General features: G+C 43.2%; 1 protein-coding gene across 1 annotated transcript in view; it reads right to left on the bottom strand.

Annotated features, from left to right (window-relative positions):
- The window catches only part of Spon1 (spondin 1), a 279250-nt gene that overhangs the window by 88761 nt on the left and 162879 nt on the right, over window positions 1-27610 (bottom strand). The window contains exon 6 of the mRNA XM_021166919.2: window positions 20727-20875. Coding sequence (XP_021022578.1) covers window positions 20727-20875 — 149 coding nt within the window. The remainder of the gene's footprint in view (window positions 1-20726; window positions 20876-27610) is intronic.

Raw genomic sequence — 27610 nt, 5'->3', positions numbered from 1 at the left:
GTCTATAGGAGAGGTCAGAACTCCGGCCAACACCTGGGGCTGTGTTCAGTTGGACAGCTGGTATGTCACCCAGGGTATAGAGTCCAGGGAGTATACAATGAAGGATGTTTATTCCACAATGATAGAAACTCCACTGCCAGACTTATGTACAAGCATAGTACATTCATTCATTCACTCACTCATTAATTCATAACATTTAATCATGACCATGTCCTTTCTGTTTGTAGGGGTCATTTGGCAGTAGAAAGGGGAAGGTAAAAGTGTAGAGTTCATTTGTTCATTCCATCCAATGAATAGCTTTACTGTCAGCTCCCAGACTTGCAAGGAAAAAGGTGTCATGTTCTCTATTTGTAGAGTACTCTGTCTGTGAGGACAGACATGTCATAATTCTAATGAAATGGGAAAGAAGTCAGTTCAGAGATCAGAACAAGGCACTAGGTAGGGCAGCGGAAGAGTATCTGAATCAGACAGACATTCAGAAGGACTTCTCTGTGGCACATTTGAAGGAGTTAGCCATGGGAAGCAAGTAGGGAGTGGACTTAGCTCATTAGAAAGAACTTGAAGGGCTGACGAAAATCTAGGCAGAGAAAGAACACAAGATGCCAATGGAGAAAGTCTAAAGGGACCACCATCACCCAAGTCAAATATATGATCAGATTTATACAGTGAACAGATGGCCATGGGGAAGATAAAGGTAGAGAGGAAGGCAAGGCACATTCCTAAGGCCTTAGGTACTACTGGTTTAATTTACAATTATCTTAGAATCTTTGAGGAACTAGTGAGAGGTATCGCTGACAGGAAGTGACAGGACCAATTACTAGAGAAACCTTGTGGAAGATGCAATGGAGGAGATAAGTGGAAAGGCTTATTTGTGAAGAGATGATTGCATCGATTCAAGATGGATGAAGAAACCATGTGTGGATGAGGAAGGTTACAGTGAGGACCAAAAAGAGGGAATGGGTGTAAAAGAAGCCGAGACAGCTACATTTAATAACTCTCACTGGAGGAAAGCTGCAAAGGACAGTCTAATTTAAATGCTGTTTCCTAGCTTGCCTCTCAATTAGCATTATAAACAAGAGTGATAAAAAAAATGATAGCCTGGGAGATGGAGAAACGTACACTTTGATTTCTCATGGCCCTACTTAGACCAGCCATCTACCTGGTGCTCTACATAAAGTTTTACATTCTATTCTAGCAACTATGATATAGGAGGATGTTAACTCTCCATGCAGACAAGAAAATGGGGAAGGACCATTAGCTAACAGTGTATATAGCACCTCAAGGGGTTTGGTGGCCACTTAAGCAAATGAAATTTGTGAAGAGAGAGGAAGAAAGCTAAAGAGAGGAGTTGCTTTCTAGGTTTTGAATAGTATAAGTAGCTTGCCTCATACAGAGCTGGCATTCTCAGCACACATATGCATATATTTTGGACAGCCCCCTCTCAGGTATCTCTGGCTTACTTCAAGCCAAGAATGACTTTGACCTTCTGATCCTCAGGCTTCCTCCTCCTGAGACACATTGCAGGCACATGTCTCCACACTTAGTTTATGCGGTGCTATGGGTCAAATGTAGGACCTTAGGCATGCTAAGCAAGCACTCTGCCAACTGAGCCATATATCCAGGCCACAGGCCTGGCTATTACTCCTTCACCCCATGTCTCCTCAGGGCAAGCAGAAGTGGCAGCAGAGCCGGGCTCTTGTGGAGAACTGTTGCTTATTCAAACGGAAAAGTGCATGCCAGCATCCAAGGACATGAACGGGTATAGAGTGTTCTGGAAAACCCCAAGAATGTCTTCCAGGACAGTAAGTAAACACATCTGTGTGCCAGGGTTAATTACTCTTGTCCCTTTTAGGCAGAACATCTGCAGCAAGGGTGAGATACTGGTTCGTATCTCAGATCTGTTCAATGGATATTAACTGCTCAAGTTAGAGAAACGAAAAGGAACCAAACAGTGCTGGCTTCATGTTTCCCTCCTGCTTGCAAATCCCCAGGCTCGCCAATATTTCCCACGAGGCCCACCGAGTCACGGTACAAGGAACTGAAGAGAGGAGAGAGCACCACACCCTGCATTTCATTCCCTCTGAGGAGTTCTGCTTCAGAAAGGGCTGTACTCTTGCAGACGTAATTAAAATGAAAGTGGCTTTCTTCGTCCTCTGTGATTCAAGTCAATGAAATTAATCACCATTGGCCAGTCTAGCAGGCTGCCATGGTCTCTCTAGGAAATGTATTTCCAGGTGTCTGCTGCAGCAACAGCAATTAAAATCTATTGAGCGGTGGGATAAGACGAAGCAAACGCTTGGCACAATGGCAGAGGTGCAGGATAAACGAAGGGACTGTAATTAACAGATCGCTCGCAATGGGGCTGGGGGCTCCATGAAGATTGACATTTCAGTGATTTTGATAGGAATTGCCTGACAGTGAAAAATGACTTTATTAACTCTAGCTGTGATTTATTTCAGCATTTGTGGTATTTATTAGTGACTTCTGGTATAAGATGTTCGGTCTACTCTCATTTCCTTGCAGGGCATGGAACATTTGAACCCAAGGAAACAAAAGGCAGGCTGATTTCATCTGTTTTCACAGCCATGGAGTGGACCGGGGATTGGCTACAAACCCAAATCAAGTTTACATAGGAGTCTGTGTAGTATCTCATGTCTAAAGTCCCCTTTAATTGAGGAACTGTATGTAGAATACAATAATCTATGAGACCAAATTACTTCTTCGGTCAGTGGAGACCAAATTATGTATATGTGTCTAAGATCAGGTAGGAAGGAAAAAGAGATTCAGAGACTCTTGAGTTTAAATATCCAATTGCTGTACTCTCTCTGCGTGGATACCACACTCCCAGGGTCAAATGACTATGGATGGAAAATATTCAGAACACACACACACACACACACACACACACATACACACACAGGCAAGTTGACATCAGTGCTGAATATGAACAGACTCTTCTCTGGAAAGTATCCCTTGAACAGTGCAGCAGAGCAGGGCTATTTTATAGGACTTACTTTGCATTTGGCATTTAAAGTCTTCTAGGGATAATGATTCGAGTCTAAAGAAGGGTGTGCATATGCTACACGTGAATATGGTGCTATTTTACATAAATGGTCCTCAGGTTTCAGGGGACCCCAGAATCAACTTTTATCAGTCAACCATACCTCAGAGCCAACTATCCTTCATGTAGCAAGTATTTTGAAAGAGATTACAAACCAAATCCCCCAATTTCTCAAATACTTTGGGTCTCTAACCTATGTCAGTTAGGATTAGGCCTGACTGCATAGGACTTAGAAATCAAGTATCATCCTGGGTATATACCCAGAAGATGCCCTAACATTTAAGAAGAACACATGTTCCACTATGTTCATAGCAGCCTTATTTATGATAGCCAGAAGCTGGAAAGAACCCAGATATCACTCAACAGCCGAATGGATACAGAAAATGTGGTACATTTACACAAATGAGTACTACTCAGATATTAAAAACAACGAATTAATGAAATTCTTGGGCAAATGGATGGAACTAGAAAATATCATTCTGAGTGAGGCAACCCAGTCACAAAAGAACACACATTGTATGCATTCACTGATGAGTGGATATTAGCCCAGAAACTATGAATACCCAAGATACAATTCACAGAGTGCATGAAGCTCATGAAGAAGGAAGACGAAAATGTGGAAACTTCTGTCCTTCTTAGAAGAGGAAACAAAATACCCATGGAAGGAGTTACAGAGACAAACTGTAAAGCAGAGACTGAAGAAAAGGCCATCCAGAGACTGCCCTATCTGGAGAGCCATCCCATACACAGTCATCAAACCCAGACACTATTGTTGATGCCAACAAGTATTTGCTGACAGGAGCCTGATATAGCTGTCTCCTGACAGGCTCTACCAGTGCCTGTCAAATACAGAGGCGGATGCTCTCAGTCAACCATTGGACGGAGCACAGAGTCCCCAATGGAGGAACTAGAGAAAGGACCCAAGGAGCTGAAGGGGTTTGCAGCCCCATAGGAGGAACAACAAGATGAACCAACCACTATCCCCAGAGCTCTCAGGGACTAAACCACCAACCAAAGAGTACACATGGAGGGACCCATGGCTCCAGCTGCTTATGTAGCAGAGGATGGCCTTGTCAGTCATCAATGGGAGGAGAGGCCTGTAGTCCTGTGAAGGCTCTATGCCCCAGTGTAGGGAAATGCCAGGGCCAGGGAGCAGGAGTGGGTGGGTTGGTGCGCAGTGGGAGCAGGGAGGGGATAGGGGGTTTTTGGAGGGGAAACCAGGAAAGGGGGATAACATTTGAAATGTCAAATAAAGAAAATATCTAATAAAAAATGTTTAAAAAAAGTAAATCAATAATCAGCTTACATCTGACTAAATGCATGTATTTTTCTCTTACATGAAGAAAGTGTTTAGGTGGTTAAGTGTTTAGTGGTCAGAGTACTGGCTGCTCTTTCAGGGGTTCCAGGTTCAAGTCTCAATATCCACATGATGGGTCATAACTACATGTATCTCCAGTTCCAGGGAACTGGACTCTTTATTCTGGCCTCTATGGGCACTAGCCACACAAGTGGAGCACAGACACACACGAGGCAAAACACAATATAATATAATAAAAAGTTTAAAGTTAGAGAACTCAGGGGACAGAGAGTGGCATATTCTCTCTCTCTCTCTTTCTCTTTCTCTCTCTCTCTCTCTGCACCCCCATATGTGTTTTCCTTCTGACCCTATCTCCAGAGTGATGACAGTAAGATCCTTAAGTCACTTGGGGTCCTCAAGGACATGCCCAGAGTCACTGAAGCAGAGAATGTAGTTTGGCTAAATAAAATGGAAGGCTTGGAAGGGGATCTGGGAACCAGAAAGAAAGAACCCACTCCTGAAAGAAAGGCAAGTGGGCTGACTTTAGGGAGGGTGATTGGAGCAATCACACAGTGAGTCATGATGACAAGACCTGCCACCAGGTCTCACGTTAAAGATCCAGCCAGCATTGTGAATTCCTATGGCCTGGACTTGAATTCTTCATCTACTAGTGCTTTCTATGAGTAGGTGGAGAAGTAACTGCCTTCTTCAGAGCCTCAGCTTCCTTTAAGAGTAAGATGAAGACAATGACAGCCCAGTTTGCAGGGTTACAGAGATTTGATGGGATAACTCATGTAAAGCATTTCCCAGCCTGGATCTGAGTAGCACCCCAGGAGTTCACCGTTACTGTTATTAGTTAGGCTGCATCTTAAGCAGCACAGGAACAGTTTCTAATCATGAGGACATCATGCCAACAAATGTGTGAGTGAGTCTTACGGCAAGCAAGGTTCCTTAACACAGATACATATTTGGCCCAAGCCTGAGTGGAGGACTAGGTCCACAAGTGCTCTGTAGCAGCTCCCTCAAGGAAGCCACATTTATCTTCTACTCAAGCCCAGCCAGTCCTCGAGGTGGAAACTGTGAGAGCCCATGCAGCATGCTGATGCTTTGGTCTGGAGTTCTGTAGGGCAACACACACACAGAGAGAGAGAGAGAGAGAGAGAGACACACACACACATGCTCTCTCTCGTTTGTGAAGAGTGAGCTGCATTTGATCTCAAGCCTCCTTATATCAGTTACTATTGTACTCTATTTGCATACCCTAGAGAAGCTTTGTGAGGCTGATGTGACATGAGAGAAAGAAAGGCTATTTATGACTCTGAAGGGACACATTGAAGGCAAGTTGTTGGACATGTGTTCCATAGTCTGGAGAGAGCGAGAGACTCATCTAAGGCAAGTTTTTGGACATGTGTTCTGCAGTCTGGAGAGAGCAAGGCAATTGTAAACAATGTGGGCAAGTGACACAGATTGGGATTTTGTTCTCAGATCGCTCTGCTCATGGCTTTAAGGACCACATATATTTTCAAGAACTTTAAACTGGAGACTAAGGACGCTGTATAATTAGTGTGATATATTTGTGATTAAAAGTACATTTGTGGGGCCAGCAACATGACTGAGTGGATAAAGGTGCTTGCCATGCAAGTCTAGAGACCCAAGTTTGAGCCCTGGTACCTCTATTAAGATGTAAGGAGAGAACTGATTCCACAAAGTTTATCTCTGTCCCCCAAACATGTGCTGTGGAACACAACCCCACCATATCACAAATAATAAATATATTTAAATGTATACTTATATAAGTTAAAATGAAAGATTTGTCATATTCACATATTAATTTTTTAAATCTTTGTTTTAACATGTTCTTACTACAGTAATTTTAATTACTATAGTAATCAATTACTACGACCAATTGATTTAGAATTGAGGACATTTACCAAAGCAGATACACACACACACACACACACACGCACACGCAGTAGATGTTCAATCTATAGCCACTATATATCATTGTAGATTTTCAGCAAAATCTTCATTACTTTATTATCATTCATTTTCAAGGGCACCAAGAAAGTATTTGATAATGCCTGATCCACTATTAACTTAAACAACAACAACTGAAATCAACTGCATGACATCTCAGAGTTCAGAATCTAACAGCTGATAACTCTAAGTCATTGTACTGGCTGGTTTTGTGTGTCAACTTGACACAGGCTGGAGTTATCACAGAGAAAGGAGCTTCAGTTGGGGAAGTGCCTCCATGAGATCCAGCTGTGGGGTATTTTCTCAAATAGTGATCAAGGGGGAAAGGCCCCTTGTGGGTGGGACCATCTCTGGGCTGGTAGTCTTGGGTTTTATAAGAGAGCAGGCTGAGCAAGCCAGGGGAAGCAAGCCAGTAAGTAACATCCCTCCATGGCTTCTGCATCAGCTCCTGCTTTTTGACCTGCTTGAGTTCCAGTCCTGACTTCCTTTAGTGATGAACAGCAATGTGGAAAATGTAAGCTGAATAAACCCTTTCCTCCCCAACTTGATTCTTGGTCATGATGTTTGTGCAGGAATAGAAACCCTGATTAAGACAAATTGGTACCAGCATAGTGAGGTATTCCTGTGACAACCTGACCATGTTTTGGGAAGGACTGTGGAAGGACTTTGGAATTTTGGGCCAAAAGATCCATTTGGTGTTAAGAGCTCTGTCGAATGTTGTGTAGGAGCTTGGAAGATAACGTTGAGAACAGTGCAGAAGATGGAGGCCTGGCTTGTAAATTTTAGAGGGAAGATTGAAGATTCTTTTCAGGGCCGTTGCTATTTTGATTGTGAAGATTCTGTGGTTCTGGTTAGCTGGGGCTGAAGAATCAGCTGTGATTAACAAGATACCAGAACTACTAAAGTAAAACCTTTGTATTACGGGGACTATTGATGTTGGTTAGCTGGAGCTAAGAAATTGTTGGTGATTAAGAAGAGACCAACATCATTGAGGTGACATCTTCTGGAACATGTTTTCTGAGAGCACAAAGAGGCTGTGTTTCAGAGATAACCAAGGTTGTACCTTGTGCTGTGGCTGGAATTGGTAATGTGTAAGGGTTACCCAGGTGGTACTGGTCTTGAAGGCACGAAGGGGACACGCAGAGCAGCTGAGGCTTGGCACTGTGAGAGGCCATGGAAAGCCATTGGTGAAGGTGCAGCCTCAGTTGCAATTGATGGCCCAGTACTGAAGGGGTCATGCAAAGGAGCTGAGGCTTGGCACCATGAAGACAGCCTATGAGAGGCTATTGGTGAAGCCTAGTTACAGTGGAAGACAGCAGAGTTTTGGAGATGCCAGTACCATGAGATGACCACCAAGAACAGCAGCAGCAGTGGAGTACAGGCAGCTGGAGCCTAGAAGACAAGATATGTACTACAAAGGACAGGGCTGGAGAAGTGACCCAAGCCCTTGGAGGAGCCCAGAAGATGGCGAGTGGATCCCAGACATTGGATGGTTGGAGTTTGATTTTGCTTTTGATTGTGACTGTGTCCTGATATTTTCCCTTTTTAACTTTTTTTTTTTTTTTTTTTTTCGAGACAGGGTTTCTCTGTATAGCTCTGGCTGTCCTGGAACTCACTTTGTAGACCAGGCTGGCCTCGAACTCAGAAATCCGCCTGCCTCTGCCTCCCGAGTGCTGGGATTAAAGGCATGAGCCACCACAGTTAAGAGACTTTGAATTTTTAAAAGACTTTGAATTTTAAAAGATATTGGATACTTTAAAGGGATTGAACTTTTAATATGTAAAGACTGTGGGACATTTAAAGTTATTTAGATCTTGGGGATGAATAAGAATGTAAGGGTTGAGGCTTAATAGTGATGTGTTTGAATTCATAGTTTTTCTTTTTAAATCTTAAAATGTTAACTTGTCTTAGCATTTATCATTATACACTTAGAAAGTCTGTCATCCACACACAACAGCATCAAGAAGTCAAATGACAAAATCCCAAACAGGCTGGGACTCAGCACAGGCTACCCCTGTGGAGAAGGGTAGTGAGTGTGAAATGAGACAGGAAAAGGGCACTGAGCCCCAAAGAGATTTTCCAGAAGTATTCAACTCAGGAAAGTCTGTCACCCAAAGTGACAAGGTGTCACTGCCTCATCCTCACAGTGGACTCTTCCAAAGCATTACATGGAAGAAAGTAATACCTAGTATAAGGTTGTGTTTCCCAGTTTGATTTAAGAGTGTAAACAAATAGCAAGAACTGTGCCTGAAGGATGGACTTTTGGAGAAATGCCTTCTACATTCAGACATAGAGCAGGTATCAGTGAGCAGAAGTGGGCCTTGGACACAGGTCACAATGACATCAGAGACACAGCTGGCAATGGCTAGACATAGAAGCAAGTCACATACCCTAAAATGCATTTTCCCTCTAGGAATTGGCTTTTTATGTTTTCTTTTTTGTGTGTGTGTTTTGTGTTTATGTGTGTTGAAATGTGTGTGGGTGCATGTGCACATGGGTGAGAATGTATGTAGAAGCTGGAGGTCGATGCCACTCGGAATCATCTTCAACTGCTCTCCACTTTATTCTTTGACGTAAGGCTGCTCAATAGAGTCCAGAGCTTGCTCATATGGTTAGTCTTGCTAGCCAGATTGTTCTGGAGATCCTGTCTCTGCCTTCTGAGGCAAGAATTATCAGTGGGGTGCCATGACCACCTGGCATTTATGTGGGTTCTGGGGATCCAGTCTTCACACTTGCACAACCCCTGCTTTAATCACCAAGCCAGCTCCAGTATAACACTTTCATCAACTGCAGAAAAGTTAAGAGCTGAGAAGCTGAGCAGAGCTTTAGGCAGTCTCATGGGACTGGGAGGAAAAAAAAAAGTCAGCTCCTGAGGAGAAGGGGACAGAGAGCTGAGCCTGGTGCTTGATGCTGCTTTTTCTTCTGGGGCAGTTTCTGGTCTTTGAGCTTCATGAGGAACACAGTTGGCAACCGTGAGTAGAAATGAGAAGCTGAGAGTTTAACCAGGGCTCCCCGCAGCCTTAGATTATGAGGTTAGAGCTGCAAGTGGTGCATGGTAAGGGGGAGAGGCATGTTCAGTGGGGAACCCTGAAGAGTGACATCCTTGGAACAAATAAGAGTCCTTACAAAGACTGACCTCCAGCCTCAAAACAGCCCAGCCCAAGGCTGACTCACGGTGATCTGCCTGAAGAAAGAGCCTTTGTAATATTTCATACTCATTTATAGTATTCAATAAAAATGATTCCTAACAGAAAAGGAACCATGGGATAAAACAGACAAGAGAACCAGACCCACAGGTGATCTAGAAAATACAATTGGTAGCCCTTGGTCTCACTTCTTTGCCTATGATGTCCCTTGCACAAGATGGAGTCACCAACATGCATCGTGAGTTTTGAAATATCATGCAATATGTTTGAAGAAAACCTCACTGTGTGTTGGTATAAAGGAAAGCTTCATCTCAAAAGACCTAACCATGCTTGCAGTCATGATCCCAGATCATAAGCCAGACGGATACTGATTTTCAAAATAACTTTTAAATTAATTCTTTGAGGATTTCACACAATGTATTTTGATCACATTTAACTCACTTCCTCTCCACAATGTCTCTCAAGGCCACCCCCAACTTCATGTCCTCTCTCCTTGTAAAATAAATCATTGACTCCAGTTTTGCTGCCTATAGACTCATGGTGTGGGGCCATTCACTGGAGTGTGCTTGACCCACCGAGAAGAAAGAAGAAGAAAGAAACCAACTTAAAGAAAACCAACTTTCTCTTCCCCTGAGACATCTATTGCACATAGTCCTCAGTTAGGGTTGGGGGCTCATGAACCCTATCCTAAACCATGCTATAGTATCAACTGACTTGATATAGTTAGGGCCACGGCTGCCATAAGTAGATGACTGCAGCCGTCCTGTCATGCCCAGAAGTCACTGTTTCACTCTGGTCTTTTCCAACCTCTGGCTCTTAGCATGTGTCTGCTCCATCTTCTGGCATAGTTTCTGAGCCTCATGGAGAGGGTGTGAGCACAGTCACTTATTGTCTGTGCTTTGACCACACACTCATTTAAAATTAAGCATTCTGGGAGGATAAAACAAAAATCCACTCAATATAACGATGTAAGATGAAAATCAGTGATTATCCACAATGTGTATACTTGTGGCATAAAATAACCTCTAAGTGATATTACCAGCGAGCAAATCATCTTATATTTTCTATTCTTCACCAAACAAACTTCCAATAAGTGTCAGATACATATCAAGCCATTTATAGGGCTATTTCAGTTACCCAAGCACTACTCCAGAGAGCTATTCTCAGGAGCTGCAGTTTCCAATGAACAGGCTGCCCATAACGAATGTGGATCAATGCCTTTGGAATAGCATTGCTTTCTAGTTAATAGACTTGATTTTCTTTACCCATTGATTAATGAAGCAGTAATTCTGTTTTTGAATTAGAAGACAAATTAAAACATACTGTAACTAGAGCCTATTGGGAAATAGCTACAGTTTGGGGAATTGATGGTAGCTATGGAGCAGAAGTAGGTAGAATGGCTGGCTTCACCAAAGCAGCCAGGGAACTATTGGGAAACAGAGGAAAAGGCATGCAACTCAATTGAACAGACACTTCCCAGTGAACCCCAAGTTACCAGCATTTCAGAAACAGCTACACCATGTAATCCATGAGCTGTGCCCTTCCTCAGTGTGAGCCAGAAAACTCTTCATCTTTGAAAACTTCATAGTGATATTTTGAAGCCATTCATTTTGACATAAAGAGTTAGGTAGGACTCTCCATTCTCCTCTGAAGTGAATTTCATCAGTAGTCTGTAACTACTTGTTTTTCCTGTTTGTTTTCTATCCTCAAGGCTTATGTGTCAGCAGCTTGATTGTCAGCTGGTATGCTACAGAGAGGTGCTAGAACCATTAGGAATTGGGACCTAGAGAGAGGAAGTTAAGCCATTGGCCATACTTTGAAGGAGGAAATAAAAGCCTAGCCCCCTGCTCTATTTCTCTCCAGTAACTTGGAGGTGAATAACTTGTTCTGACAATTGCCATGTTTTTGTTTTTGTTTTTAACCACAGGCCTAAAGGCAACAGCCAATTGATTACAGGCTGGAGACTCTGAATCCATGAGCCAAAGTAAGGAATAGGTCTATGGAAATAATTTGAATTTCTGTGATTGTAGATGAATTGATCATCTTCTAAAGCCATCTAAACCCCATCTGGATTCTTTCTGAGACATGCCCATGTGTTTATATTATTTGAGCATTTGTTCACTGGTCTGAAAACTTGACCTGTTTGGTGCTCTGGCACATGCCTGTAATTCCAACATGTGGGAAGTAAAGACAGGAAGATCAGGAGTTCAAGGCCAGCCAGAGCTATAAGCTATCTGAAACTATCAATAAGCCAAAACATATAAAATTGACCTAGAAGAGGTTCTTTACATATTCAAGAAACCAGCCATTTGTTTATTATATAAATTATAAATATTTTCTGCTAGTTGCTCTTTACCTTAAACTTTTCTTGGGACTAGGAAGATGGCTCAGTGGGTAAGAACACGCACTGCTCTTGCAGAGGACCCAAGTTTGTCTCTCAGCATCCCTATCGGTGACGTTAGCTCCAGGCGATGCAACACCCTCTCCTGACCTCCTCAGGCACCTGATTATCACATGCACATACCCACACATAGATGGACAATTTTTAAACATTTCTAAAAAATCATTATTTTTATATTAAAATATATTAAAAGTGTTTTTTTTTGTCTTATGTCTTCTCTGTTCCACCCTAAAAATGGATTTTTTTCATGTTTTCTCCTGTGTTGATGTATTTTATTTCAAAATATTTAAATCTTCAATATAATCAATTTTTTATTTTGGTTCAGAGATTGAGACTCGGAGAAAATTTCTTTTTTTTTCCTCAGGGTTTCCAGTTGCCCCATGGCCATTTTTCAGATGAGTGGTGGTTTCCCCAGTCGGCAGGAAACTTTCCCGTTCATGTAGTTTACAAGTGAACTCCTGTCTACTTTTGGACTTGCATTATTCTGTTCATCTGTCTGCCCTTGCTCTGGTTTTGTGGTTCTAGTCCGTGCTGTTTTAATTTATATTAAATTAATTGTTTTTTTATTAGATAGTTTCTTTATTTACATTTCAAATGTTATCCCCTTTCCTAGTTTCCCCTCCAAAAACCCCCTATCCCCTGCCCCCTCCCCCTGCTCACCAACCCACCAATTCCTGCTTCCTGGCCCTGGCATTCCCCTATACTGGGACATAGAACCTTCACAAGACCAAGGGCGTCTCCTCCCATTGATGACTGGCTCGGCCGGCCATCCTCTGCTACACATGCAGCTAGAGCCTTGAGTCCCACCATGTGTTTTCTTTGATTGGTGGTTTAGTCCCAGGGAGCTCTGGAGATACTGGTTAGTTGATGCTGTGCTCCATCCAATGGGTGGCTGTGAGCACCCACTTCTATATTTGTCAGGCACTGGCATAGCCTCTCATGGGTATCTTGTTCCCCCTTCTAAGAAGGACCAAACTATCCACACTTTGGTCTTCCTTCTTCTTGAGTTTCACGTGTTTTGCAAATTGTACCTTGGGTATTCCAAGTTTCTGGGCTAAATATCCACTTATCAATGAGTGCATATCATGTGTGTTCTTTTGTGATCAAAGAAAATACAAAATGCAGAAAGATCCTAACTAAAAACATCCAGGAAATCCAGGACACAATGAGAAGTCCAATTTATATGGTTTTAATATTTGCTTTGCTGAGTTTCATCATCGTATCTTTCCCCAGATAATTTTTGACAGCTTAACTCTCCATTTCTACAGATTCAGCCTGTATAGTCACAAAAATATTTCCATGTTTCTTGGTAAAACATACAAAGTTTACAAGTTGAGTATTTGGGAGGGGTATTCAGTTTTTAAAATCAATATTTTTGCTTGTTGATTTAAGCAACATTCTTGGAAAAGGTCTTGTGTGTATGTTGGTAAACCTGAAGCAGTACAAAGGGCCAATGGGAAAATGTGAGCCAATCACTCTGCTCTAAGCCTTACCCTCCCCTCGACTCTGGAGGTGTGGGTCTCTGGTGTGTGTTCATCCAGATATTCAGAGTACATCTGGGTGTGGGAGGATGAGACAGGAGGATTACCAGGAGTTCAGTGTCATCCTTGCTATATACTGAGTTCCAGGCCAACTTGGACTACAAAGTGAGGCCTTCCCCTCCCTTGAATAAAGACATTCTGCGCATGCAAACGTATGTGCATATACATTCAGTTCATTCTGGCTCAGATGCCTCCCTCCCTAGATGGCTGCAAGTTACACACACTGTTTTACTTTCCCCCACTTTGAAAAATATGTATGTATTGGGGATCATTCCATACCAGCACAAACATATCTGCCTTACCTCCTTCAAGAGCTGCATGGTACTTCACTATAAGCTACAGTAGAACTTCAAATGTCCTCTACTGATAAAAAAAAAAAGTCTTATTTCCACCTCTCAGGGTTTTTTGTTTGTTTGTTTGTTTGTTTGTTTTCGAGACAGGGTTTCTCTGTATAGCCCTGGTTGTCCTGGAACTCACTTTGTAGACCAGGCTGGCCTCGAACTCAGAAATCCCTCCTGCCTCTGCCTCCCGAGAAGCAATGTTATGAGTGTTTTTCCCCATATACCTCTGTGTGAGAACATTCCTGAAAATAGTCTTTAGGTCAGAATTACCACCCAGAGCAGTGGTCTTCAACCTTCCTAATGCTGCAGCCCTTTAATATAGTACCTCATGTTATAGTGACCCCCAACCATAAAATTATTTTTGTTTCTACTTATAACTATAATTTGGCCACTATTATGAATCATAATGTAGAATTTTTAGAGATTGAGGTTTGTCAAAGGGACCATGACCCACAGGTTGAGAACCCCTGATCTAGAGGTATAAAGATGTATTCACAGTAGACAGGCATGGTGGTATATGTCTGCAGTTTTAGGACTTAGGAGGCTGAGGCAGGAGGATCCCAAGTTCAAGGTCAGCCTGGGCTATGCAGTGAGACTCTATTTCAATAGATAATTCAAACAAAGAGGCACACTGACAATATGAATATTCTTAGTGCTATCTAACTGTATACTTACAAATGGCTATGCTAAAAACAGATAATCCTGTTTTTATTGCTACAATAAAGAGACAATGTTACAATTTTAACAAATATTGATATATTGCCCTATACATCTTAAGGCAATTTGTCAATTATCTCCCAGTTGAATTTGCCTTCCATTTGGACTATTTCATTTCAGTTACTATAAAAATAGGTTTTTCTGTGAGTTAAATACTGTGTATGTTTTGATCAAATAAATGCCTACCTTTTCTCACGTAGAGAGCCTCAGAATTCCCAGGCACTGGTGATGCTGTTGAGTAAAATTCTAGGGTGTGAGAGCTGCCACCCGAGGATAGTTCTGCATTCTGCCTATCCAGGGTAGCCTGGGCTACTGGGATTTCTATTTTTCCTAAGTCTCAGCTTAAGATAAACAGAGAACTTGGGTGTTCCCATCCCAGCACCACGAGTAGACTAAGTGTCAACTGTGCATACGTTTCCCAGTCTGTGTCACTGTGTTTTATAACAACAGAGAGCAAATGAAGGCAAAGCACCATGGGTCTTGACTATGATTCCTGAGGAGGCTGCAAAGGGGAAAATCCCATCATGCCATTCTACAAAGCCTGCTACTAAAAATGCTGTTTTGGTGTCTCTCTCCTCTTGTAGAAAAACTCAAAGTCATCTTTGGGTTGTGTGTGTGTGTGTGTGTGTGTGTACACACACGTAGGCATCTGTTTTCCCACCCTTACCATGATTTTCTTTTTAGTGGAGACAATATGGTCCCTTACTCTTCTTCAGTGCAACTATCCACCCACGCCCCCTCCCCCCCCCTTTGCTGCGTAGTCCCTAGTTTTATTTCTGTAAGCACAATAATATATTTTCTGCCCCAGGGCCTTTGGACATGCTGCATCTATACATGATTTCCCACTCCACTTTTTTGGGGGGCCATAATTTAAATGGTTTATTACTCAGGGTGATCCTCTTCACACCAACAACAGGGTCTGTCTTACTTTTAGGCCTCTGAAAGTCATCACCACAGGTTTCTTTTCGTTTCCACCAACTTGTAATTATTTACTAATAACTTATAAACCCTTTCCCTCCATTTTCTGGGGATTGAACATACAGTCTTGTATGTGCTAGGGAAGTTTTCTCCTACAAAACCCGACCACAGCTCTATGTGTTTCTGTTAGTTCCTTTTCTTGTCTCTGTTAGAATGTAGGCTCACAAAGGAATCTCTGCCCTTCCTTCCCCTTCCTTCTCCCCATCTCCTCAGATTCCTTCTTCTTCCCTCCGCTCCTCCTCTCCTCTCCTCTCCTCCCTTCCCTTTCCCTTAGGGAGCTAGAAGATGAACCCAGCTGAGAAGGGGCTCTATAAAAGGAAGCTGTTATGATTCTATAACATGGGGGATGGCATGATAACTTATATTTCATAAAGCTGACCCTGGTTGGAAAGGATAACAGGAAGAGGACTTGAAGTCAGGACCACCAAAAGACTAGTGCTGAAATGTACACAAAAGATAGATGCTTAGATGGAAGGAGTGTAGTGCTGGTGGGCTGAGTGGAAAGAACCTAAGAGAGGGGGCAGATGCTGGGGCATGGTGTGTCCAGGAGGGTAGCTAGCTCTCTAGCATGGATAAATGAGTGAATGGGCTCTTGTTTACCCTAGTATCCAGCAGAGAACCAGAAACCCAGTTATAATTTGTGATTTCTGGCTTACAAGTGGTTGTAGTGAGGTAAAGTGTTCTTAGGAAATGAGCTTGCATCGGCTCTTGAAATTCCAGTCCCCCGCTTCCTTTTCCTACAGCCTCCTCCCACCTGAGGTTATCCATCTGTGGCCTGCCAGGTTATCTAGCCATAGCTTTATATTTCTTTTTATAAACATTATTATACTTTTTGTTAGCATGCATAAATTGCATGTATTCAGAGCACTCAATGCTATGTTTGAATGCATACAGTGTGCTAACCAAAGCTACCCCTCATTTATCTCCCCTCCCCCTCCCAACTGCTGCTCTTCACTAATCTATATTTTTTACTTCTTCAAGTGTCTGCATGTGAGAGAACATGTATCTGGCTTTTTTAACTTAGTATTTAAGACCCAAACTCCTTTCACCTTGCTCTCAAATCAACTCAAAACAGATAAAAAGCTGAAAAAACAAAACCCCAAACTAGGGAATGACTAAAAGAAAACAGGGAGAAACACTTGAAGACTTTGGTGTAGCCAAGAGAATAGTCAAGTGGGATTACCACAAATGAACAAAGTTGCACAGCAAGGGAAGCAATCAATGGGACAGATAGGTATCTACAGAATGGGAGAGCTAGTTACCAGCTGTTCATCTGACAAAGAGTAACACTATTTAAGGAACTTAGAAATTCTGAACAATAAATCCCTCAAGTCATCTAAATTAAGGATCGGCAAATGGGGCTGGAACAATGGCCCAGTGGGTAAAGTGTCTGCTTCAGGGACATGTGGACTTGAACTTGATCTCCAGTTCCACACATGGAAGCTGGCCCTGGTAGACACTTGTGATCCCAGGACTGGGGAGACAGAGATAGGAGGAAACTTGGAGCTCACTGGCCAGTTGGCTGAGCAAAATTGGTGTGTCCTAGGTCTCTTTGAGACCATGCTTCAAAAACCAAAGTGTTGACTCCTGAGGAATGAGCCCAAGATTGACTTCTGGTTTCCACCTATATGTACACACTCGTGTCCTCCTAAGCATATTTATGGGCACACACACAGACACACACAGAGACATACACACAGAGACATACACACACAGCACACACAGGTACACATACCCCACCCTACAAATCAACTGGAAAACTTCTCAAGAAATACATATGGCTAACAAAGAAAACTCAAGTTATTTCCAACTCCCAGACACCAATGGACACCAGGGTGTGTAGGCCTCTTTTCTCCTAAAGAAGAAGCACACATTCTGCACCCCTCCCCCACTGTCTCTGGCCGGTAGCATAACTGCCAACAATGCCTCTGCAGTAATTTGTCATGAATTTTCTTGGGACTCTACAGTTATAGTAACAATAAGGTTTATACCCAACAGAATTAGTATAATTCCTCACTACTAATGTGATTAGTATTTGTGCTAATTTGTGTTTGAAATCCATTAGCATAAAATGTATATCCAATAATGTCCATTGTGGTTTTTAATGCTTGTGAAAATGGCTGTGAGGTATAATTCCATAATGAGGGACACACAAAATGCCTTTTGTGGGAAAAGAGATTTTATTTGCATCTCAGCTGGAATGGGGCTCTTTGATAGAGGGTATAAAGTAGGAAGGGCTGGGGACAGAGAATTTGTTGAAGTTTTCAAACAAGTCCTCTGGCTATGCAGAGGACACATTTCTATTCTAGGAAGACCCGTCTTCTTGCTCCTTTTTATGTTGCTTCCTCCTTGACTTATAGAAAAATATAAGTTGTGTGCTTTCAGGGAAGGATATTTAAGGCTGTGAATCTCTTGGAACTTGAAGGGACCTTGAAATTACTGAAGTTGGATTTTCAAGGTGCTGGGAGGCGGATGGTGCTGCCTGCTGAGGGAGGCTCTGTCAGGAGTTGGCAGGAAGTGGGATGGGGGTGCGGAGTTGGGCAGGTGCATAGGTGGGAAGTCGCTTATTCAATGTCATGGGGCCCATGCTGTGAAATTCACAGCATTGCCATCTTGAAATTCTCATCATATTTGGAATGGGGGTGGTGCTGGGGCATGTCGGCTTGGAGCTCTATAATTTATACACTAGATTTTATGTATAGGCTTTGGAGCCAGACAAACTTGGGCTTAAAGTTCTAAGAAACCTTAGAACTTTGACTGACTATACCTTCTCCTTACGGTAGAACTTGCATATTAACATGGGCCTCCCAGAATTGGATGCAAGGAGGGCTAATGAGAGAAATCCAATACCCAGCAGGCTGAGAGGTGGTGTTAGATAGACACCCACTCTTTCCCCATAATTAAGCTTATTAGCAGGAAGCCGGGCCAGCTGGGTTGGACAGACTCCCGGCAGCAGGCTGGTTAAGGTCACAGCATGCACACATTTTCTGAAGTGGGGTATTCTAAGGCTGAAGCCCTGCCCATGATTTTCAACCTTTTAACTGTCATGACATATGAGAATTTATGTTCACCAGTAAAAGATAATCCCACTTTAAATTTTTAAAAGTGTAGTGTGTGTGTGTGTGTGTGTGTGTGTGTGTGTGTGTGTGTGAGTGAGTGTATACACTCCACAGCACACATATGGAGATTAGAGGACAACTTTATGGAGTTGTGTCTTAGTGTTTCTATTGCTATGAAGAAACACCATGACCACGGCAACGCTTATAGAGGAAATCATTTAATTGGGGTTTGCTTATAGTTTGGAGATTTAGTCCATCATTGTCATGTCGGAAAGCATGGTGACATGCAGGCAGACATGGTATGGAGAAGGGGCTAAGAGTTCTACATATGGATTCACAGGCAGCAGGAAGAGACAGTGACATTTCCTCCAATGAAGCCATACCTACTCCAGCAAGACCACACCTCCTAACAGTGCCATTCCCTGTGAGCCTATGGGGCCATTAACTTTCTAACAAGTTGGTTCTCTCCTTTTATATTCACGTGGGTTCCAGGGATCAAACTCAGGTATTCAGGTTTGTATGGCAGGTGCCTTTATCTGCTGAGCCATCAGCCTGGCTCATAATCTTAATTTTGCATGATTCCTGCACGTGTCTCTCCTTTCTAGAAACTTCTAAAGAAAGGCAGTAAGCAAGACCAGCACTGTTAGGAGGACACTCTTGATCTTGAATTTATCTTGCCAGCTTCATTATTTCTTTGTAACAAATGGTTTTCAGCATCCCATTCCTCAGAGCTGGACAATCGCAATTTCATGCTTACGAGCTAGAAAGTAGACCTTTGGGATTCCAGACAAAGGGTCCCCAGTGGCAAGCCAGGCACACTATCGCCAATTTGGAGGGAGCAATCATGACTTGGCTGTCGCCTGAAGAGTTAGGTCTCTTGTGAGGCGTGGCGGAGTAGGAGAAACTGGGCAACTGGAAGGCTGGCGCTGTAGGCTGGAGATGGAGTTCAGTTAACAGCATACTGCTCTAAATTACACAAAGTCTATGGTTTGATTCTGAGCACTGCATAAAACTTGGCATAGTGCTGACTGCCTGCAATCCTAGGACTCAGAGGCGGAGGCAGGAAGATTAAGGAGTTCTAGGTCATCTTCAGTTACAAAGAAGGGTGATTTGATCATGAATTAATGCCATGCAATGTTAAAACATTTAGACTTCAAATCAAATGGAGGAGAAACATAAGCTCATTCTGAAGCTGTTCTCACACTGTGGTCTAAAAAGATCCCTCAGGGCATCATGAAGGAAGAGGGTGACTTCAGCAGCATGCAGTCCAGGACTGTGGGCAGCCTGGTGTCCAGATGGTAGGCTTCAGAGAATAACTGCGTCAGGTCTGTGCTCACCCCCTCAGTCTGTTGAGGCCTTTGAGCAAACACCCATCACAACATAACAGGAGCACCATACATATGGGGCTTCCTCCATCATCTTGGGAGATGCAGGGTGGAAGAAAGAAGGACAGTGGCCTCTCAGTGTCCTGCACTGTGAAATAGCCACACCCTAAACACAGCTTGTCCTTTCCTTGCTCCAGAACAGCTGGGGTCACTGAGACATGGCTGCTTGGGTAGTTTTCTTGTACCAGAGAGGCTTCCATGGGAATGACAGCTAAAGCCAAGCCATCGTATCTCCATAGCAAACCACAAAACCACTCTTCTTCCAAGACCCTTCTTCTCTGCCTCCATTTGCTATTAACTAGCTCAGGCTTTTGATGAGAGATGGCCCATTGTCAGGTAAACACATTGACAAGAAGAGTGGGTCATTTCACTTGCCCTCCTCAGTAGATGCTGGGCCTAGATAATGGGGCAGCTCCCGGGCTCCTGGTATCACATCAGTACATGACGATCATGACTAATGGTCAGTGAATTTATCAGACACATCGAGGCACTGTTGTGAAACACCACATGCCAACACATAAAATGTCTCTTTCCAGAAGTGACAATTTGCTTAGACAGCTTGAAGATTATCCTCTACCCTCAAGAACCAAAGTATGAAACCCTAAATCACAGTTTCTGTCTCAGGAGACCAGAGGTCTGGCTTTCCAACAACAAGCCTACAGCAGGCTTTAGCATACCAAAGCTAGAAGATGCATTAGTTTAGCTAGAGAAACTAAGGCTCTCTAATTCAGTCCATAGACCACACTCTACAGTACATTTCAAGCCCCTGAAAATGAAATTCAGGGATGCTCTGACCTCATTTTTGCCATTGGTATGCTCTTACCTGTTGTCGAATTTCTTCCTCCATTTTTACTGGTGAGCCCAGTTCAGCAACTTGCTTGACCCCTTCGCTGGCATACCCTCCATACTCCCACAGCACGTAGTTCTTGGAGTGGGACCCGCCAATGATGGCAGACCAATGGTTAGCCCGACCTGGAAATCAATCAGTATACAGATATCAGTGTGGCCAGGGTGGAAATTTAAACCTCTTTAGCAATGAGGAGGGTGGAAACTGTTCAAAGAAGCAGCCAGTACTGAGTAGGCACTGCTCTGTCTTAATTCCAACACTACTCAGTGATTAGAGAGAATGTCTACTGGCCATGAGTCTGAGAATCATGCAGAAGTGAACAATGGGTACCTCAAGAAGGCGGCTCAAGACACCCTTTGTCTAAGGGGTTCTCTGAGGGATGGGCAGTTGAGAGAATTTGAAATGCTAGTAAGATTTATAAAGGTAAATAGAAAGGATGGGTTGTTTCTGGCAGGCACAGGAACATAGCTTAATGCTGTGCTTGGAAAGCCATCAGCAATTCAGCATTGCGGTGTCACTGTCAGTGGAGAATTAGATGCATGGAGGTAGAAGGAGCTGCGTACAGACACCATTGCTCTAAGTGCTTTGAGAGTTTGGATGGCACCGGAAAAGACCTGGAAGCCACTGAAGGGGTCTGATCAGGGGAGCGACATGATTGCATTTGAATTTTAGATAAATCATCCAGGCAGCAGGTGAAGGGTGCAGTAGAGGGAGCAGACTGGCATGGAGACCTTGGGCTGTGAACAGGGAGCAGAAGCTGAAGCGTGTGTAGGAACTGGCTTTTATGCCCAGGCTTGGCATGGCTTTCCTCGGCTGACTTTTATGTACATTCCCATATGAGGGCCGAGCAGGCTAGTCACATTCAGAGAACAGGGCAGACAATCTGGGTGGGTAGAGGTGGTCAGTCCACAGTGGCTTGGTGATGACCAGCAAGGATGGTGGGAAGTAGTGGGGTGCAGGAGGGCCATCATATACAATGTGAGGAAACAGCAGTATTCAAACAGGACCAAGAAAGAACATAGCTTGAGGGTTTATCAAAGTTCCTAAGGAAATGGGGAACAGGGAACTGATACTCAAGGCCAGTACCACGTTGAGCTTCTTTTTAGATTATAAATACTACAGATATATCTATATTTACTATTGACTAAGTCACATACACTTCATAGACTAAGTCACATACAGTTATAGGACTGGCTCAATTCTTAGCTATTCTTTGGTTAGCTTTACAAAGTCTCAAATTAAAGAACATTTATAGGCACAGTGAAGGGGAAAATCTGAAATAGATAAACCCATGTGACACTTTCAGCTAACTGCTATATGTCTTAGAATGGACAGAACTCTTCACTCCATCCCACCATATTCAAAAAGGATTCTGAGTAGGGCCTGGTTCTGTTTCTACAGTAGCCATTGCTTCCCAAAGGCTCTCTATATCAGGAGCACATCAAGGACATGTACATAAAGCCAGTTGGCACCTTCCCAGCTGCTGATAGCAGCCACATCCCAACCCAGGCAAATGAAATCACCATGTGGGTCAACCCAAGTGCTCATTATTGCCTGCACATCAGGGAAATGCAGCCTTCGTGTTTATCTCAAGAAAAGACAGGTGGAGGTGTGGCCAGCTAGTTCTCTAGTTCATTTCCTGAGCAGAAAGAAAGGCTTAGCTGTCATCTAAGCTAAGAGTATACTTGTGAAGGCATGGACTTGTGACCTTTAGCTTGTAATAGAAACACAGAAAGGCCAACTTCAGCATCTATTACTCCTAGTTATGCTGATCTTCTGAAATGCCTCCTGTGTTCATGCCTGTCCTACCTGAAATTCTGTATCTAAGGAGTATTGTTTTTCCCTCTGTATTGTCTTGCTTGGCATGAATCTCTTTTCCTCCTTTATGATTTTCCTAATTAATCCATTGTCCATTGTCAGCTTGATATAGAGTCATCTGAGAGGAGAAGCTTCAATTAAGGGGTTGCCCAGGTTAGATTATGAGTCTCTCTCTCTCTCTCTCTCTCTCTCTCTCTCTCTCTCTCTCTCTCTCTCTCTCTCTCTCTCTCTCTCATTAATTGATGTAGGATGATCAGCCCACTGTGGGTGGTACCATTCCCTAGGCAGGCTGTTCTGGGTTGTTTAAAACATCTAGATAAGGAATGAATGAGCTGAATTCCCTCATATAGTTTCTGCTTTCTTTATTGCCCTGCCTTCCCCAATGATATACTGTGACATGGAAGTGTAATCCAATGATGTTTGTCACAGAAATAGAAAGTGATCATTCAGAAGCTTTGGCTGACTGAAGCTCCTGCCTCCTGTGTCCCCAGTAAAACCAACAATATTTACTATTGTTGTAGTCCTACTAGGCTTTAGACTCCATGAGGGAATCTGTTTTCATCCCTATTTCTGATGTGAGCTCTCACCTCATGTTTCCAGAAGCATTTTGCACAATCAATCAAATGAGAAGGTGCAGAATATATTCCCAAAAACACTGGGGACACACAGAGGCACAATCTAATTCAATGCAATTAAACTCAAGTTCAGTTCAGCACTGTTCTGACTTCTACCAAACTAAGGTCTCAGCTGTGCTCTGTGCTGTTGTTGGAAAACAAAGAGCCATAAAAAGGAAGAAGGGCACTGGGTTTTCCAGCCAAGGAACTCCATACAGCATTTCCACATCCTAGCTATGTATACTCTTGGAATCAGTTTCTTTATCTACCCACATTTCACCCTCTTTCATACTGACCTATTAGGAGAGTTAAGTGAAATCATAAAAAAATGAGACACTATATATGACATTACCTCGGCACAGAACAGACACTCAGTAAGTATGGCTTCCCCATTTCATGGCTGTGGGAATGGCTTCAAAACTGAAAGATGTGAAGCCTGCCCTTACTTCACCATGGGAAATAAACATATATATTATGGGATGTGATAGAAAGAGAATGGAAATGAGCACAGTCACAGGAGATCAGAAGATGGACCCAGATGGGTCTTTCTGCTTTATCCATTCAACTTCCATTAGCTAACTGCCAAACGCAGTGGCAGGCCATACGGACTGATAGGAATAGGACATGGCGTCTGCCCTGAGGGACTCACAGTCGGGGGGTGGGGAAACAGATGGAAGAGCAGATTAGCTATGATCCAGCTCATCAGAGTTATCGCATAATAACACAGGGGATGAAAGAACCAACTCCAAATTCCTTAAACCCAGCGAACTGAGGTTGAGAAGCTGCTGCGCAGAGAAGCAGGCACTCCCAGAGGAGATCTGTCTTTGGGTCTCTTACTTTCTTGAATAAAGTTTCACTCTTTGCATTCACCCTGCTAAGCACTGCAAGTGTTAGTTTTCCTAGAGTGACTTTGCAGCAGAGCACAGCCTTCAAGTTTCAACACAGTCTCATCAGCTCAGTAAGATCTGTGCAAGACTAGGGGAAGGGGCAAGACCACATCCTCCCTGGGAGAGGGTGCAAGTTGGCAGAGTAAAGAACATCCACAGCAGGTGACCAATAGTCGCTCAGGTGCAAACTGGTACACGTGGTGACTTGAAGCTGGAGAGTTGTGCTTATGAAGAAGTCATTCAACCTCTGAGAACCTCAGTTTTTCTTGTATTTATTTATTTGTTTGTTTGTTGTCTGCTTCACATGGTCCCGGGAACAAAATCCAGCACTTCTCATATTCTAGGCAAGCGCCCTATCATTCATTGAGCTATATCCTAAGTTGTCTCCCCAAGTCTGACCTCCCAGAGTTGACCAAATTAATTGGGCTGGTTTTGGAAGGAACTATGAAAGCTGTAACTGTTACTAGCATTCCTTCAGCTAGAGAAACCCATGAGAATGTTCTCAGTATCACCAGGGGGAGGGGAAGAAGAAGGAGGGGAAGAAGGAGGAGGAGGAAGAGGAAGAAGAGAACACATGTGCCCAATGAGAATGCACAAGAAACTAGGGGCTAGAGAGATGGCTCAGGTTAAAAGTTAGCTGCTTTTGCAGGGAACCCAGATTTAGCTCCCAGCATCCAAATGGTATCACACAACTTAATGCAACTCCACTTCCAGGGGTTCTGAATCCTGTTCTGGTCTCCATGGGCATCGCATGTACACAGTACACATAAATATATGCAGGCAAAAACACTTATACATATAGAACAAAAATAAATATTTTTAAAAGAAGAATCCATAAGAAAGTGAGAGTGGAAGAAAATCTTTTTCAACTGAGAAGAGGGCTCTTGGAGGTGAAGAGAAATGGATGAGAGGAGCCCAGGTAGGAAGATGGTAGGGCAGTCGGATTGGAGCAGAGATTCTTAGTAACACACATAAGAGGATCAGATACCCTGCTAGGATGCTGCTTTCCTAGTGAGGTCCTCACTATAACATTATCTCCATGTTCTGAATGAGGAGCCTAAGCCCCACAGATTTAGGGAGCCCACCTGAGTTTACAGACCAGGCAGTGGAAAGCTAGGCTTCAACCCCAAGTCTTCTTGACTCAAGAACACCTACTCTCCCTCTACACCCCTCTGTGGAGGCAGAAAATGAAAGAGAGCCTTGAGTGGACTGGAGAGATGGAATATCAGGAGAGTAGACAGACAGAAAATCAGTATTAATTACAGAAAGAGAGCTCTGAGTGTCTATGTGGTCAGTAGCACTAGGAAAGGTGGGTGATGTGGTGGGAGATCCGTTGGTTCATGTGTTTGAGCATCTGCCCCTCAGCTAATGGCACTGTTTGGGAGACTGTGGATCCTTTAAAGGCAGTATCTGGAGAGTAGAGGTGATAACCAGGGTTGGACGTCTAAAGGTGTAGCAGGGACTTTATTTTGGCCCCACATCTGGAAGGCCAGCAAACTACTATGGACATCTCACATGGAAGTATTGAAATATTCCTTCTAAAACCATGAGCCAAAATGGACCCTCTTCTCCTTAGGTTGCTTTTGCCTAGTAGTTGTTACAATGACAAGAACATTATCTAACTCAAGATTCTATCAGAATTCTTCTATATGAGGAAATCTGGACTTAGAGAGTTTCTTGCAAGATTACCCATGACTCTGGGATTCTTGGTCAGGTTAGCCTGGTACAGGGGCAAGCTCTTCTTTATATCTTATATCTGGTGGGGCACACCCAGTGTCAGGGGGAGGGGACAGGGTCTAAAGGTGCAGAGACAAAATGGGAGACATTCAATATTCCTTGCTTGAATTTATAGGATTTGCTTTGGGGCAGTGGTAGAGGAAGTAGAGACAGGTGGCTAGGAGACAAGGCAATATGACAGAAGATGCTGGACTAGAGATGTAGCTAACCAAGAAAGCACTCACCTGACTAGTACAAGAGAAGCCCTAAGTTCAATCCCAAATAACACACACACACACACACACACACACACACACACACACACACACACACACACACACACTTTTTGGTAAAGTCATTAAAACTCTTATCTGACCAACGTATATTCTAGTCTTGCTTCTGGAATGTTCTAGTGGAACAAGTCAACCATTCTCAGCCCCAGTTTTTCCTTCTGCAGAGATGATATGATCAAGTTCTCAGCACTGTTCTGAGGTGGAAGCCCATGAAATAAAATTGCCAGTAAATTAAAAAAAGTAAATCTAAATGAGACAGGAGAAATCCAGATCAGTTTGTGGAAGGCCTGATGGCCAAGAGGCATGTGTTTAGGTGACTGAGTGGCACTTAGAACCAGTAGGCGGAGAAGACAGGAATGCTGAGTATAAAACAAGTCTGAATTGGCATCATCTGGCTGAGACCCAGAAGCATGGGACTAACAGAAAGAAGTGGTCAAACGTATTCCAGTTAGCTGGAAGGAGATAAACTCTAAGAAATAGGGAGGAGAGAGAAAGAAGACCCAGGCATTAGAAGATACGGTAAGGAGCAAGATCAATGCTTGTAGATCCCTTAAAAGAATAATCAGGGCATCACCCTGTTGTCTTGGTGAGACAGTGGGGCCTCAGTCTTTGAAGGCAGGGGAAAGACAAAGTCTATTACTAACTCTTTCTCCTTACAGAAAAGTGCATATTTTTTGGTGAGGCATGCCCCTACCTTGTCCCAACAGTGTTCAAGTGGCCTACATCTGACAATGTTGTATGGCTGTTTCCTATTTCCTTGGGGTTAAAGGAAGCTTGTAGGACTCAGGAAGCTTCTGAAACCTGTAAGATTTAGGGGACCCAACCCTCAATGTTATGTAAGCAGTAATAATTGCTGGGGAAAGAAGAGACTCTGAGCTGCAGAACTGCATGTAAGACAAGCAGAGGGTGCCAGAGACCTAGCTTTTTTGAACTGTCATCCATACTGAAGTGGGATATTTGGTGATGCCACTGCCTTTGAGTTACCAACGGTGAGTTACCCATTTGAATGAGAAACATCCCTCGTAGGACTGGGCATTTGTACACTTGGTCCCCAGTTGGTGCCACTGTTTAGGAAGGTTTTAGGTGATGTGGCCTTGCTGGAGGACGTATATTACTAGGAGTATGGTTTCACTCTACTTCTCTGTTTCCACTTCAGGCTTATAATTGAAGATATGAGCTCTCTATTTTGTCTTGCCTCTGTCCATGATGGACTCTTATCCCTCTGTAAGTCCAAATAAACTCTTCTATGAGTTGCCTTGGACGTGGTGTTTTTTATCACAGCAACAGAAAAGTAACCCCTCACCCACATTCCTGTAAATAGCAAGAAGAGTAAAGCAGGCCTTAGCATGTATTTCCAATAGCTCAGGTGAATTTTCTATGGGACAAATCATTTGGTAAGCTGGGAGGAACAAATGCTTACACATATGAATCAGTGATGCTGATGGCTATCCAAGTCCATTTGTCTAAAAAGGCATTTCAGGTGATGCCTTGAATATATGTATTCAATATGTACACTGACAGCCTCTTTGGCC

The sequence above is a fragment of the Mus caroli genome, chromosome 7 (assembly GCF_900094665.2).
Source record: "Mus caroli chromosome 7, CAROLI_EIJ_v1.1, whole genome shotgun sequence".
Taxonomy (NCBI): domain Eukaryota; kingdom Metazoa; phylum Chordata; class Mammalia; order Rodentia; family Muridae; genus Mus; species Mus caroli.
This window is presented reverse-complemented; position numbering and strand designations above follow the sequence as displayed.